This window comes from Felis catus, chromosome A2, assembly GCF_018350175.1.
Source record: "Felis catus isolate Fca126 chromosome A2, F.catus_Fca126_mat1.0, whole genome shotgun sequence".
Taxonomy (NCBI): domain Eukaryota; kingdom Metazoa; phylum Chordata; class Mammalia; order Carnivora; family Felidae; genus Felis; species Felis catus.
In genome coordinates this window covers 96,085,010-96,100,672 of record NC_058369.1, presented here as the reverse complement: position 1 = coordinate 96,100,672, position 15,663 = coordinate 96,085,010, and the positions used below count along the sequence as shown (strand labels likewise).

The window sequence follows — 15,663 nt, the reverse complement described above, 5'->3', positions numbered from 1 at the left end:
CGGCCGCTAGGTTCGCGAGGCGCCTCTCTCTGGGCAGGGTGGGGAGTAGGCAGAAGGACCTGCGGCGGGCCCATCTCGGCCGCCTCTCTGGCTTGATCTTCCTCGGCGTCTGACTGTGCGCTTAGTCCCGCACCATGGGGAAGCGGGACAATCGAGTGGTGAGTACTGAGTGGGGAAAACAGTGGGGCGACGCGGGGCCGGCGGCAGGGGAGCAGAACCCCTTGCTCTCCCCGACGGGGCCTGAGGGTCAGCGGCGTCGCTCGGACCTCGAGCCGGGAGATCCAACTCCCCCCATCCCCTTCGGCCCCAGACGCGCGTGCGCCGAGCACGCAGTTGGCGCTTTCGGGCCCCCCACTCGCTGTCCCCTCTTTCCTCTTCCCGTGTCCCCCTCTTTTTTTCAACCCCGCCGCACCTTCTGGCAGTGCTCCCTAGCTCCCTTTCCTCCGGTACTCCGACTAGCAGTGCCCAGTTTTTACAGCTACAAGGGCTGGAGGAGTTCTGTCTCCTGTACGTTTGTCGTAAGTCTGAGGCCCACGGAGGCCCCGGGACTGGCCCCCTACCCGGTATGGAAGATCTGGCTCCGCGCCCCTGTCGTGCGCACGCTGGTGGGATGGAGGGGCGGAGGCCTCAGGCGCAGCTCCTTTTTCTGGGCTTGCTGCGCGCCTAGTTTTAGCGGCAGGTAGACTCCGGTTTGAGGACCAGGATCGAAACATTTGACCTCGTGTCCTCAGCGCCTAGCACTGCCTGGCACTTAGTAGGACCTGTGTAGGAATGAAGGGTGAAAAACAATTGCCTTTGAAGTCAGGTATAGACGGCAATGCCAGTTTTGGGCCCTCGGGGGTCGGGCGACTAGGATAAGTTGTTTTTCTTCTCTGAGCCTCTGTAAAGGGGCATTAGTGTTATCCACAGCTTTGCAGAATAGTTGAAACCGCAAAAGGCAAATGGCCAGAGAACGTTTGGCATGGAAGTTGTTCTAGTAAATGAGATAAAAGAGACACAGGAATGTAAGAAATAACATGATGCAGTTTCGAAGTTCTTGAAGGCATTCGAAAGAGAAGGTACTTTGGACAGGAGGAGATGGGAAGAAGGCATTCTAGATGGCTACTAGGTTGGTTTGGAAAGTCTGGATTATAAATCAGACTGGATGGACCGTAAACATTAGGGATTAACAATAAACTTAGGTTGCAGCCTTCAAGTTCCTGGATTTATGATCAACTTTTAACCACCGAGCAGCAAAATGAAAAAAAATAAATGCAGTTAAAGTTAGTGTACTAAATTGGGGTGTCTGGGTGGCTCTGTCACTTAAGTGTCCGACTTTGGTTCAGGTCATGATCTGTGGTTGGTGGGTTCCAGCCCCATATCGGGCTCTGTGCTGACAGCTCAGTACCTGGAGCCTGCTTTGGATTCTGTGCCTGTCTCTCTCTGTCTGTACTCCTCCTCGCTCATGCTCTGTCCCTGTATCTCAAAAAAATAAATAAACGTTAAAAAAGAGTTAATGTACCAAATTTAATGAACTTTTATATTCAATGATTATTGCCTTTTTGGGTTGGGAGGGCTACTAAAAGAGCTTTACTTTTATGATATGGTGACATTTCTTCAAAACCTTCGTTTTAATTTTATATACTACTCATAATCAAAGATGTTTAGGAACCACAGTGGTGAACTTTGATTACAATGTTAAGGAATGTTCTTTTGTCCTGCTTTCCCGGCTGTGGGTCAGACCTTGTGGTATCCAGTTTCTCATAGGGTTGAAATGGTGTTCTGATGGAGCATCCTTATTAGGTTTGAGGTGTTCAGAGTGTTTTGACTCTTTAAACTGTGGACTTGAAAATTTAGAAATCACCAGACCTTGGATATGGTTTCATATAGAGGCCTAAGATGTTTTGTCTTTGTTTTACTTAGGAGAAGTGTTGCTTTACACATACCTTTAAAGCATTTGAAACTTTTCAGATTAGCTTCATTTTACTAGAACATTTTGATAATAACTCTGGGCTCTGCTTATTAGTTGGTATGCTTTTGTGGCATAGAGTGTTCTGGTAACATTTTATTTGCAGTTAAAAAGTGGAAAAGAGGGATGCCTGGGTGGCTTAGTCATTTGAGTGTCTGACTTCGGCTCAGGTCATGATCTCGAGGTTCATGCGTTTGAGTCCCCGTTGGGCTTTGTGCTGACAGCTCAGAGCCTGGACCCAACTGTTTCAGATTCTTTGTTTCCCTCTCTCTCTGCCCCTCCCCTGCGCGTGCTCGCTCTCTCTCTCTCTCTCTCTCTCTCTCTCTCTCTCTCTCTCACACAAATAACATTAAAAAAAATTTAAAGGTGGGAATGAAAACATGAAATTAAGATCTAGAAGACAGATTGTCTAGTTTTGTGTTCTCGTTGCATGGAGGAGGAGATGGAACTTTTTTTCTTCCAAATTTTTATTTAAATTCTGGTTAGTTAACATATAGTATTATACTGGTTTCAGGAGTAGAATTTAGTGATTCAGCACTTAAGTATAATACCTAGTGCTCATAACAAGTGCCCTGCTTAATACCCATCACAGGTTTAGCCCATCCCCCACCTCCCTCCATCAACCCTCGGTTTTATTATCTTTCATTAAGAGTTTCTTATGGTTTGTTTCCCTCTCTCTCTCTTTTTTTTAACGTTTATTTTTGAGAGAGAAGGAGAGGGAGAGAGAGTGTATGTGATTGGGGGAGGGGCTAAGAGAGAGGGAAACAGAATCCGAAGCAGCCTCTAGGCTCCCAGCTGTCAGCACAGAGCCAGATGTGGGGCTCAAACTCATGAGCATGAGATTATGACCTGAGCCAAAGTCGGATGCTTAACCGACTGAACCATCCAGGCTCCCATTTCCTTCTCTTTTTAACCCCCTTCCCATATGTTCATCTGTTTTGTTTTTTTAAGTTCCACATAAGAGTGAAATCATATGGTATTTGTCTTTCTCTGATTGACTTATTTCGCTTAGCATAATAGAGTCTATCACCATCCATGTTGTTGCAAATGGCAAGATTTCTTTCTTTTTGATGGCTGAGTAATATTCCTGTGTGTGTGTGTGTGTGTGTGTGTGTGTGTGTGTGTGTGTGTGTGTGACATCTTCTTTATCCATTGGCTATTGTTGATAATGCTGCTAAAAACGTCAAGGAGAACATACCCCTTCTAATCTGTATTTTTGTATCCTTTGGGTAAATACCTAGTAGTGCAATTGCTGGGTCCATAGGGTAGTTCTATTTTTAACTTTTTGAGGGACCTCCATACTGTTTTCCAGAGTGGCTGCACCAGTTTGCATTCCCAGCAACAGTGTTAGAGGGTTCCCCTTTTTCTGCATCCTCAACATCTGTTGCTTCCTGTGTTAATTTTAGCCCTTATGACAGGTGTGAGGTGGTATCTCATTGTGGTTTTGATTTGTATTTACCTGATGATGAGTGATGTTGAGCATCTTTTCATGTGCATGTTAGCCATCTGGATGTCTTCTTTGGAAAAATGTCTATTCATGTCTTCTGCCCATTTCTTAACTGAATTATGTGTTTTGGGGTGTTGAGTTTGATAAGTTCTTTATAGATTTTGGATACTAACCCTTTATCAGATATGTCATTTGCAGTTATCTTCTCCAGTTCTGTAGGCTGCCTTTTACTTTTGTTGATTGTTTCCTTCCCTGTGCAAAAGCTTTTTATCTTGATGAAGTCCCAGTAGTTCATGTTTGCTTTTGTTTTCCTTGCCTCCTGGGACAGTGTGTCTCGTAAGAAGTTGCTACAGCCAAGGTCAGGGAAGTTGCTGCCTGTATTCTTCTCTAGGATTTTGATTGTTTCGTGTCACACATTTGAATTTATTTTTGTGTATGCTGTAGGAAAGTGGTCCAGGTTTATTCTGTATGTTCTGTGTGGTGATGTCCAGCACCATTTGTTGATTCTTTCCTACTTTTTCAAAAATAGTTGACCATAGATGGAACTGTTTAAACTGGGACCAAAACTTGGATCATTTGGTACTTAGTTCAGTATATCATAACTTTTAGGTTTTTTTTTTTTTAAATGTTTGTTTATTTGTTTGTTTTGAGAGAGAGAGCACACACATGAGCAGAGGATGGGCAAAGAGAGGGGAGGGAGAGAATCCCAAGCAGGCTCCATGCCCAGTGTGGAGCCTCGTGCAGGGCTTGATCCTACAACTGTGACACCACAACCCCAGCTGAAATCAAGAGTTCAGTGGACTGAGCCACCCAGGCACCCCATTATAACTCTTGGTTTTAAATAAAATGAATGTTTGCCTCTGAAAATAATGGCATGTTTTTCTTCATACATTGATGGTAAATGCATAGTTCTAAAGATGATAGAATTGCTTTCTAAAAAAACCATAAAGTCCAGGTTGAAAGTTTTGTTGTTGTTTTTGTTGTTTTTTAAAGACTTACTCTGGGGTGCCTGGCTGGCTCAGTCAGTAGAGCATGAGACTCTTGATCTCAGGGTTGTAAGTTTGACCCCATGTTGGGTGTAGAGATGACTTAAAAATAAAATCTTTAAAAAAATAGATTTTTCAGAGCGGTTTTGAATTCACAGCAAAATTGAGCGGTAAGTGCAGAGAGTTCCCATATATTCCATGTGCACAGTTACGCACAGCCTCCCCCCACTTGCAACCCTGCTCTGAAGGGCGTTGTTATAGTTGATGAACCTATCTGGCCACATCATTTTCACCTGAAGTCCGTACTTTACATTAGGGGTCATTCTAGGTATTGTGCATTCTTGAACAGTTATTTTTTTAACTGAACATTTTAGTTCTCAAGATTTATGAAGAGCTGTTAAATTCATAATGGCCACCCTTTGTCCTCATTGTTTTCCAGAAGTTTCATGTTCTTTTTGGTTACTTTGTGCCCTCTAAAACAGATGTATCCTCTAGATAAAAATAGGTAAAGTAACAAATGAAGTTCTGCACATTTTGTTGTCACATTGCTCTTTTCAGTACCTGCCCACTTACCTATTCCTTCAGTTTGATTTGCTATCCTGAATTTCAAAAGCAAATTGCTTTGTTACCAAACTCATGCAGCAGTTTGGATCCACAGACAATTCTAGTTATATATGAATACAAGTATTTGATTTGTAAGGTCACAGCATTTAATGTGATTAAGTCATAGTGAGACAGTTCAAGAAATTGCACAATTTCTGTGTTTTAACTGGTGCCTAACCACCCAGCCCCTTAATGTTAAGAACATTGTTTTTAACACTGCTGCATAATAAGCAAAAAGGCTTTATCTTTGTAAAATTATTTTTTTTGTTTTAAAAGCCTTTCTGTTCATAGTAAAAAGAAGCACTGTTGCTTATTGATTATGAGCACAGACCATCAAGTGTTTTTGCAAGGAGCCTGGCATATAAGATGTCTTTAATAAATATTGCTATTTTTAAAAAAGTTTTATTTGTTTTGAGAGTGCTCATATGAGCAGGGGAAGGGCAAAGAGAGAGGGAGAGAGAAAATCCCAAGCAGGCTCCCTGCTGTCAGCTCAGAGCCCCCCAGTGAGGGGCTTATGACCTGAGCTGAGATCAAGACCTGGATGCTTGAGAAACTGAGCCACCCAGGTGCCCTTTGCTGGTTTTTAAAATAAATATTATTGTTATAGTTGAAACAAATAATTGAGATATTTGGAGTGTACTTAAGCGAACTAAGGATAGTGTTTATAATCAAAAGCTTATGTTAAGCCTATTACATAGACAATGATAGCTCTTGTAATTGTATCATAAGTTGTCTGTGATTAATAGTCTTAGGATGTGAATATACTACTTTACTATTTAATTTTCCTCTGAAAAGTAAACCGTAAGACAGACTGTACTTGAGGGAAGCAATTTCACAGTAGATATAACATAAAAATGTTAATGTACTTTTAAGATACATGCAAGTATATTTGAAGACTGTAAAACATGGTGAATGTGTTACGATTTTTTTTAAGTAGGCTGTATGCCTAAAGTGGGGCTTGAACTCATGACCTCGAGATTAAGAGTCACATGCTCTACTGACTGAACTGGTCAAGCGCCCCCCAATTTTTTTTAATTAAAGTGATAAGTTGTCACTGTGCTGTTTGTGAATTTTTACTTGAAAACAGTTCAGCTCTTGGAATTGGAGTGGCAGTATTGTGAGTGAATTTTTCTCATTTTGTTTACCTTTATTATTATGATAATGTTTGTGTGTAGTTTTTTTGATTTTTTTCATTTATAAAGGTAATGAATTGTTGTTTTTAAAAAATTTTTCCAGGGGCGCCTGGGTGGCGCAGTCGGTTAAGTGTCTGTCTTCAGCCAGGTCACGATCTCGCGGTCCGGGAGTTCGAGCCCCGCGTCAGGCTCTGGGCTGATGGCTCAGAGCCTGGAGCCTGTTTCCGATTCTGTGTCTCCCTCTCTCTCTGCCCCTCCCCCGTTCATGCTCTGTCTCTCTCTGTCCCAAAAATAAATAAATGTTGAAAAAAAAATTTTTTTAATCTATAGTTGTTCATTAAAATGGCATCTTATATTTTGGCCACCTGCTTTTGCTTCACATTTAGGAAATCTCAGACATCTTTCCATATCAGAAACTATAGATCTCTCTTTTTATGGCTACATAGTATTTCATTTTGAAGGTATATTTTAATATATAATTAATGAATCTCAATTTGATGGCTCTTTGGGTGTTTTCAGTTTTCCCTATTTTAGTAATTTAGTTTTGAACATCCTTGTATATATTTGCATTCTTTGGAAATAAACAGTTTTTACAGTTTTAAACTTAAGATATTTTACTGGTAAGTGCTACTAAAATTATGACATGGGACCAAAGAAATGGGAAGGTGATAGATATCTCCTGTTTTAAAAATGATGAACTTAGCTTTGCACATATATTTGCTTCTGGTTATTAGGATTGTCAGTGTCATTATTTGGGCCACAGTTCCTCTATTGCAGCTTCCGTTGGTTGTCATATTTCCACATGAACTACATGAACTGAGTGAAATTCTCAGCAGAGGCAGTTGATTGAAATACTCAAAGACATAACAGTTGATGTAAAGAATGTCACTATATGCCTCTCTCTTGAGTTGGATTTGATATTCACATCTAGCCCTGACTCTGTAAACATGCCTGACGTTAGGAGTTCTAGCATTAATTCCTGCATGGAAGAAAATTATGTTAATGGACTTTTTCATCCCATGTAATTAATTAGGCAGTATCCGGTTGAATGGGACTAGTTCTCAGTTTGTACTGTTTATAGTAGTTTTATGTTGTTTGATCTGCCAGAGAAATCTGGAAATAATATAACTCATACTTGTTTTGAGGGTGGGAAATGTTGGTTATTTTCAAGGGTTTTGTTAAATAAAATGCAACAAATACATTCTTTCACTTCTTTTGGAATATTAAGTCTTAAGTTTAAGGCCTTAAAATCAATGTTGATAATAGTCATTTTTGACCAGAATTCTTTTTGTTTAAACAGTGGAAGAGTTTTTATAAATGATTGTTGACTTGGATTAAATTTGGAAAACCAAATATGAGGATCAAGGAGTTGAGACTAATTTAAAGACCAAATTTTATATATGTAGCACACTTAATTTTAATAAAACAGTATCTCTTTGCTAGATAGTGTCATTAATAAAGAAACCTGCTTTATTTTGTCTGGATATGTTTTTTTTTTTTAAAGTATCTGAAAATGTGTTTTTCTGTCATAGTAAGTTCAGTATAGACAGCAGAATTTGATTTTTGTAGAGTTCCTTATTGTGTAAAAATAAACATAACATAAAGTTCATTGTCTTAGCCATTTTTAAGTGTTTGTCAGTGGCATTAATATATTCACAGTGTTGTACAAGTGTCACCACTGTCCATTTCCAGAACTATTTTTTTAAAGTTTATTTAGAGAGAGAGAGAGAGAGAGAGAGAGAGAGAGAGAGAGAGAGAGAGAGAGGGCGCACATGTGGGGGGGGGGGAGGGGCAGAGAGACTCCCAAGCAGGTTCCATGCTGTCAGAACAGAGCCTGACTCAGGGTTCAAACCTATGAACCATGAGGTTATGCATGACCTGAGCCGAAATTTGACCCAGATGCTCAACTGACTGAGCCACCCAGTTGCCCCCTCCAGAACTTTTTCAGCATCCCAGATAAGAAACTTTGTACCCGTTAAAGAGTAATTCTCAGTCATTTGTTCCCCTTCAGCCCCTGGAAACCTTTTCTACTTTCTATCTCTATCCATAATTTGTTTATTCTAGATACCTCATATAAGTTGAATCATACAGTATTTGGCCTTTTATATCTGGATTATTTCACTTAGCATGTTTCCACGGTTCATCCATATTGTAGCATGTTTAAGAATTTCATTCTTGGGGCGCCTGGGTGGCTTGGTCGGTTAAGCATCCGACTTCAGCTCAGGTCATGATCTCAGGGTCCGTGAGTTCGAGCCCCGCGTCGGGCTCTGTGCTGACCACTCATAGCCTGCAGCCTGTTTCAGATTCTGTGTCTCCCTCTCTCTCTGCCCCTCCCCTGTTCATGCTCTGTCTCTCTCTGTCTCAAAACTAAATAAACACTAAAAAAAAAAAAATTAAAAAAAAAAAAGAATTTCATTCTTATGCAAGGTGGCATCTTGCATTGATGCTACTTGATTTGCATTTTCTTTGCATTTGCATCGTGATTTGCATTAATGGATTGTCAGTGTCATTGGTTGGGACAGTGACTAGGGAGTTGAACATCTCTTCATGTGCTATTGGACATTTGAATATCTTCTTTAGAGAAATGTTTATATAAGTCCTTTGTACATTTTTTAATTGGGTTGTTAGAGTTTTTTGCTGTTGAGTTGTATGATTTCTTTAGGCATTCTGGATATTAATTCCTTGTCAGATCTGTGAGTTGCAAATACTTTCTCCCATTCTGTGGATTGTCTTTTCATTCTTGATAGTGTTCTTTGATACACAAATTTTTTTTTTTAAGTTTATTTATTTATTTTGAGAGAGAAAGCAAGAGCACAAGCAAAGGAGGGGCAGAGAGAGAGGGAGACACAGAATCTGAAGCAGGCTCCAGGCTCTGAGCTGTCAGTACAGAGGCCGGTGCAGGGCTCCAACTCACAAACTGTGAGATCATGACCTGAACCAAAGTCAGATGCTTAACCGACTGGCCACCCAGGCACCCCAATAAACAGATATTTTAATGTTGGTGAAGTCCTGCTGTTTTTTTTCCTTTTGTTGTCTGTCCATAATTTAATATTTGACGTTAACAATTGGCAAGTAAAATTGCCATCAGTATGGCATAGTATTTCCTGAGATAAAAGATATACTAGAATAAGTGATGAATTTAAAGTTCGATCTTTGGGACACCTGGGTGACTCAGTTGGTTAAGCATCTGACTCTTGATATCCACTCAGGTCATGATCTCGCTCTCCTGGGATGGAGCCCCACATCAGGCTCCCCACTGGGCATGGAGCCTACTTGGTAGTCTCTATTCCTTCCCCCCTCTCTCTGCCCTTCCCCCACTCTCACTCTCTGCCCCTCCCCCGCTCCGTCTCGCCTCTCTCAAAATAAATACACTTAAAAAAAAAATAAAGTTAGATCTTTAATTATTTTGCAACCAAGTTTCTTAATTTGCCAGTAAGCATAGTGTTACCGTCTCATGGGGTTATTGGGCTTTAGGAGAAAACATAAAATCATCTTACAGTAAGAAAGAGGTAATCTCTAGTTTAAAAAAAAAAGGTGGGGGGCGCCTGGGTGGCTCAGTTGGTTAAGTATCCGACTTCAGCTCAGGTCATGATCTCACTATCTGTGAGTTCGAGCCCCACGTCGGGCTCTGTGCTGACAGCTCAGAGCCTGGAGCCTGCTTCGGATTCTGTGTCTCCCTCTCTCTCTGACCCTCCCTCTGTTCGTGCTCTGTCTCACCCTGTCTCGAAAAAATAAATAAACGTTAAAAAAGTTAAAAAAAAAAAAAAAAGGTAGGGTGACACCTGGGTAGCTCAGTCAGTTAAGTGTCTGAATTCGGCTCCTGTCATGATCTCGCGTTTGTGAGTTCGAGTCCCACATTAGGCTCTGTGCTGACAGCTCAGAGCCTAGAGCCTGCTTCAGATTCTCTGTCTCCCTCTCTCTCTGACCCTGCCCCTTTCGCACTGTGTCTCTCTCTTTCTCTCCCTCTCTTTCAGAAATAAATAAGCATTAAAAAAATTTTTTTTTTAATTTTAAATCTCTGGTAAAAAAATTTTTTTTTCTATGTAATAGTGATATGATTCATCTCCTGAACTTGTGAGACTTAATAGAGTATTAATTTTTTTTGTAATGAAAAATTTGGTTAGATTATTCATGCTTAGTTGGACATAGTATGCATTTATAATAAAAATTGCTTGGTGAGTAAGTGAACATTTGCACTTTTGATGTTTTTTTTTTTTTTTTAATTGAGTTAATTTTTGTTCTTTCCTCAAGGCCTATATGAACCCAATAGCAATGGCCAGATCCAGGGGTCCAATCCAGTCTTCAGGGCCAACAATCCAAGATTATCTGAATCGACCAAGGCCTACCTGGTATTTGTGTAACAATTTAACCATTTATAAGATTTTCATAGATTTTTGTAAAGGGTACTGTTACAGTTTTAATTGATTGCAAAGCAATTGTCAGATACATAGTTTTTTGAAGTGATATTCATTGGTGCTTTCTTTTCAATGTATGAAATACACATCATGCATGAGCATAGAACAAATATTTGAGAAGCCACCACCCTGTGTAGCTAAAGAGCTAGCAGTTAACCTTTCATATCAATCTCTTCTCTATCCCCTAAAAGAGACCTTAAGCTTGCAGTTTTAAGCTATTTAAAATGGTAGGTTTGACTAATCTCACCCTTCATTGAAGTGTAAGTAGGTGTTAGGAAGGATAATGTTAAGCCATGTTTCTATTCTTACCTGATGGCTTTTCAATAAGTTGAATTTCCCGTTAAAAAATTTTTGTTTTAAATTGTTTTTTGGGTTTTTATTTGCCCTCGTTGAGTAACTCTGAGTATTTGTAAATAAAACATCACAGCACTGGCCTTACTTTTTTTTTAGTATGTCTTATTATTAAATATCAGACTCCTGAGATAACTTATGACAAGTTTCAGAGTTGTTAGCTTCATAATGCTTGTAAGTGCCCCTAAAAGCTGGATAACTATAGTTGAAAGTTTTGCTTATGTGTAACAAGGACTCTTCCTTTGAGTTAAATAGAAAGTAAGCCATGTCTACCTCTTAGAGTTTTCATGAATGCTGTTGTTGACTGTTGCAGCATACCAGAAAATTATCCCAAAACAAAATATGTTTTACCTTCAAAATTGGTGAGAAGAAATGAACTTTAAGGGGAAGTGCTCGAGAAAGTATATTATGTGTGTATTAGAGTCCCCTAAGATAGCCCTTCAGTTGTGTAATTTGCTAGAAGGACTCCCAGATAGTTGTACTCTTGGGTAAGACTTATTACACTGAAAGAGTACCAGCCACAATCAGCAAAGAGAAAAGTTGCATGGGGTGAAGTCCAGGGGAGATTGGGCTCAGGCTTCCAAGGCTTCTTCCTATATAGTCACATGGAATGTGCTTAACCCGCACAACAATGAGTTGTGTTAACATACATGAAATGTTGCCAACCAGGGGAGTTCATTAGAGACTCAGTGTGCCCAGGGTTTTTACTGGGGACTAGTCAGCCTCTCCCTATCAGATCCCAAAATTCCAGACTCCCTGAAGTACAGGTTCAGCCTAAGCAGTAGTATTTGTACAGATAGGCACAGTGAGCCACTCTTAACGGAATGGTAAGGAGCCTTCAAAATCCAAGTTCCCAGATGCCAGCCAGGGCCAAACTTGTAAGCAGGCCATTCTGAGAATTAGCAATCAGGCATGTTGTACCAACTCTTCTGTGCAGTATGAGAGGTGCATTGTAAAATAGATGTTTAATTAAAAAATTTAGTAGTTTAAATAGACCTTAGCTCTCCGTAACACTGAAACTATCAGCTTTGGGACCCTAGGCAGATTTCTTACCTGCCTCAAGCTTTGCTTCGTATCCGTAAAATTGGTGTAATAATACTGTGTTTTCTCACAGGATTGTTGGAAGGATTAAAGGAAAATGTATTGAAAACAGTGCTCAAACGTTTGGTGTATTAGCTCTTGTAATCCATGTTTGGGAAAGGAATAGTCAGTGTTATCTGAAAGACTGTGTTAATGATAATTGACTTATAAGGCTATGAACAAAGAACTTTAAAAAGTGTCAACACTGGAATGGAAGTTTATTAGGATACTAATATTTTTTTATTTACGAAATTTTGGTTTTGTTTGTAAGTATTCATCTCTAATTTGAATTGCTTGAAAACTTATGTATCTATTTTATTAAGGGAAGAAGTGAAAGAACAACTAGAGAAGAAAAAGAAAGGCTCCAAGGCATTGGCTGAATTTGAAGAAAAAATGAATGAGGTTTGTAAATAGTACCTGTTTGAAAAAATAGACACATATGTTTTCTTAAAAGAAATATGACATTGGGGCGCCTGGGTGGCTCAGTTGGTTGAGCATCCGACTTCGGCTCAGGTCATGATCTCATGGTCTGTGAGTTTGAGCCCCGCATTGGGCTCTGTGCTGACAGCTCAGAGCCTGGAGCCTGCTTCGGATTCTGTGTCTCCCTCTCTCTCTGCCCCTCCCTCCGCTCATGCTCTGTCTCTCTCTGTCAAAAATAAAATAAAACATTAAAAACAGAAAAAAAAGAAATATGAAATAATTTTTTAACAAATCAGGGGTCGGGCATGGTTTTTAGGTTTAAGGGAGCTCTGTACATTGAATACAGGTTTGTATATAAATGCACGATTTCTTTAAAATAAAAAGAGCAAAAAAATTAAAAAGTGGAAAATCATCTTACAGTAATTTAGGTCATCTGGGTTCTTCCCTTTATCTTCCCCTGCCCCCATGGCCCCATATTACTCTGAGTTTTCCATGATGTTTGCCTGTTTTGGTCACAAACATGTATGTAGTATTTCAGGTACAATATAGGTTAATTCAGTTTTTACTGTCTGGAAAGAGAATCTAACTCTTTTTTTTTTTTGTAAAAAAGAAAAAGTTGTCAGCTTCAGTGATAATACCTACTCCTCTTCTCAATATGCACTGGAGAGCTCCCACTCTTTAATATCCCCCTTAATAAAGAGCTTTTAGAGGATTCTTTGGTGACAGGGTTCTGGCACCTGGAATACCTTTTCCCTGTTCTTAGAGGCTGAGATGGTGAGAGGTAATAGAGGATAGAGGGAAGGAAGTAGTAGTAGCTGTCTATATCAGGTGTGTTAGAAGGGGATAGATAGCCTTTGATGTTGTTCATAACCTTTTTGCAGAACTGGAAGAAAGAACTAGAAAAACACAGGGAGAAATTATTAAGTGGAAGTGAGAGCTCATCCAAAAAAAAGCAGGTAAGAGTTTAATGTTGTTTTTAATATCACAGTTGGGTGTACTACTATCAGTATAATATTAAAAACTCACATCAGCTTATTTAGATTTGTACTTTTATTTGTTTGTTTTTAGAGAAAGAAAAAAGAAAAGAAGAAATCTGGTAGGGTGAGCAAAAGTTTTCCATTTTTCTAAATGTTACGATTAAGAGCTTACAAGAAAAGTAAGATAATTTCTACAACCTGTATGCTGACTGTAAATGAGTCAAGGAGCCTGGAGGTCCTTTGGTAGATATGGGTGGTTTTGTTCTATTAGCAATATAAAGAAAGGCGCCACCCGCCTTATAACCTAGTAACTCCTCTGTTGCTATCAGGGAGGGAAAGGGGAAAATTGACTACCATTGCCATATCTGTTACTTTGTTGAGCCTTTTTCGTGTGTGTGTGTGTGTGTGTGTGTGTGTGTGTGTGTGTGTGTGTGTGTGTAAGGGCTTATGACATTTCACTTTTTAATGTTTAAGTCTTCAGAATAATACAACATCTGTTTCTCAGCCACTAGATTGATTTTGTTAAGTATTTGAAAGACTTAGTAATAAAAAAATTCCTGCATCTCACAAGCTTTAATTGTTTTGTGCTTGGTCAAGTATTCATCTTCTTCTTCATCAAGCTCTGATTCTTCCAGCAGTTCTTCGGATTCTGAAGATGAGGTAAGGTTTGCCTGTGATGGCTCATGAAATAATAATCTCTAATTTATTTAATGACAAGAGGAAATCCATTATGTAATATTTTAGAAATGTTGACTTGCAGGTTTTGGTTAATTATCCATAACTGAAAGCACTGACAGGAATGAACAGCTAGATACTTAAATATTAACATATTATTTTTATATTCCTAAATGTATCTTATTCACTTAAAAATATCAGAGAAGAAATACAGTTTAAAAATCTAAAATGCTATCTGACTAGAAGCTAGAGGGTATGTGTGACTCAAATTACTTGACTTTTTTTTATAAAACAGGAAGGTTAGTATAAGTTATACTTTACACAGTTATTAAGGGGGTGCTTGGTTGGCTCATTCGGTAGAGTATGTGACTCTTGATCTCAGGCTCAGGAGCTCAAGCCCCACATTGGGCATAAAGTTTACTTTAAAAATACTGTTAAGTAAAACATGTATTTACAACTTGGTTCTTTCATGGATAAAGTTTTTATATTAATAAAATGCATCAATTATATTTTTGAAACAAAGCAAATGTTTGTAAAAATGTTTTATATAGGATAAAAAACAAGGAAAAAGAAAAAAGAAAAAGAAGAATCGTTCACATAAATCTTCTGAAAGCTCCATGTCAGAAACTGAATCGGACAGTAAGGTAAAATTACTTAAATTAGCAGCATTTTGGATAGCAAACCACATTTAATTAGCTTCTTTTAAATCATCCTATCTTAAATTGCTCTCAGTTTGGAAATGAGATACTATTTTTTTGTACTTTGATGGTCTGTGCCATTTAATTGATATACTTAATATCTTACATATGGTTTTCAGTTGTTCTCTAAGTACTTCCACTTATGTCTCCATCTCTCAACATTTCCATGATAGCTTTATGATAAATGTGACAGATACTATTTTTTCCATTTTCATAAAGAAGTCAGAGTTTAGAGAAAAAAAACATACTGTACTATCTGGTCCAGTATCCTATTCCTAAATCTGCTCTGTACTGTCCAGAATTGTGAAACATAATTGGCATTGGCTCTCAGACATTTGTGATAATAAGGAATACATGCAAGTTGTAATAAAAGTGTAGATTCCTGGGCCTCATCTCCAGAGAGTATGATTCAGTAGATCTGATTAGGCTCAGAAGTCTACATTTTTAATAGATGTTCTCTATGATTCTGATATAGGGGTGTCCTCGGACCACAATTTGACAAACACTGTCTCTAGGGTCTCAGAAAAACAAAACAACTGTCTGGTTTTGTGGCAGATCTCTACTAGTCCTAGTGTCGTTTCTTTTGACAAAATTCCTGGCATCTAGAAAGTAGTCAGTAAACACTGGTTTTCTTTTTGTCTTTTAAGGCTGAAGACTCAGTCTCATGATAATGATAGCTAATATTTGTCCAAGTGCCTCCTCTGTGTTAGGCATAGTTCTAAGCACTTGACATTTTAACTCAATCCTCATCCACTTTTTGGATAAGGAAGGCTCAGGGAGGTTAATGGCTAGAACTGAAACAATCAAAAGAAAGAAATTCTAGCCTCTCCTCCTTACAAGGAGAGTAGGAAAATGAGATTGGTGGACGTCCACTGTCAGTGTGAATTAGAACTCCCATGCATATGACCACCACGGGCAAAAATAGGCAGA

At 39.0% G+C, this 15,663-nt stretch overlaps 1 protein-coding gene across 3 annotated transcripts in view; it reads left to right on the top strand.

The window, feature by feature from the left end:
- Positions 1-15,663, top strand: part of FAM133B (family with sequence similarity 133 member B) — a 29,587-nt gene continuing 13,924 nt past the window's right edge. For 2 of the 3 annotated variants that reach the window (XM_011280385.4, XM_045052371.1), the window contains exons 1-7: positions 1-158; positions 10,369-10,466; positions 12,287-12,365; positions 13,265-13,339; positions 13,452-13,484; positions 13,958-14,020; positions 14,587-14,679. In XM_011280385.4, coding sequence (XP_011278687.1) covers positions 135-158; positions 10,369-10,466; positions 12,287-12,365; positions 13,265-13,339; positions 13,452-13,484; positions 13,958-14,020; positions 14,587-14,679 — 465 coding nt within the window. In that variant the 5' untranslated portion in view covers positions 1-134. Of the gene's footprint in view, positions 159-368; positions 508-10,368; positions 10,467-12,286; positions 12,366-13,264; positions 13,340-13,451; positions 13,485-13,957; positions 14,021-14,586; positions 14,680-15,663 lie in introns of those variants that run through there. The other variant, XM_045052372.1, reaches the window with a different exon arrangement.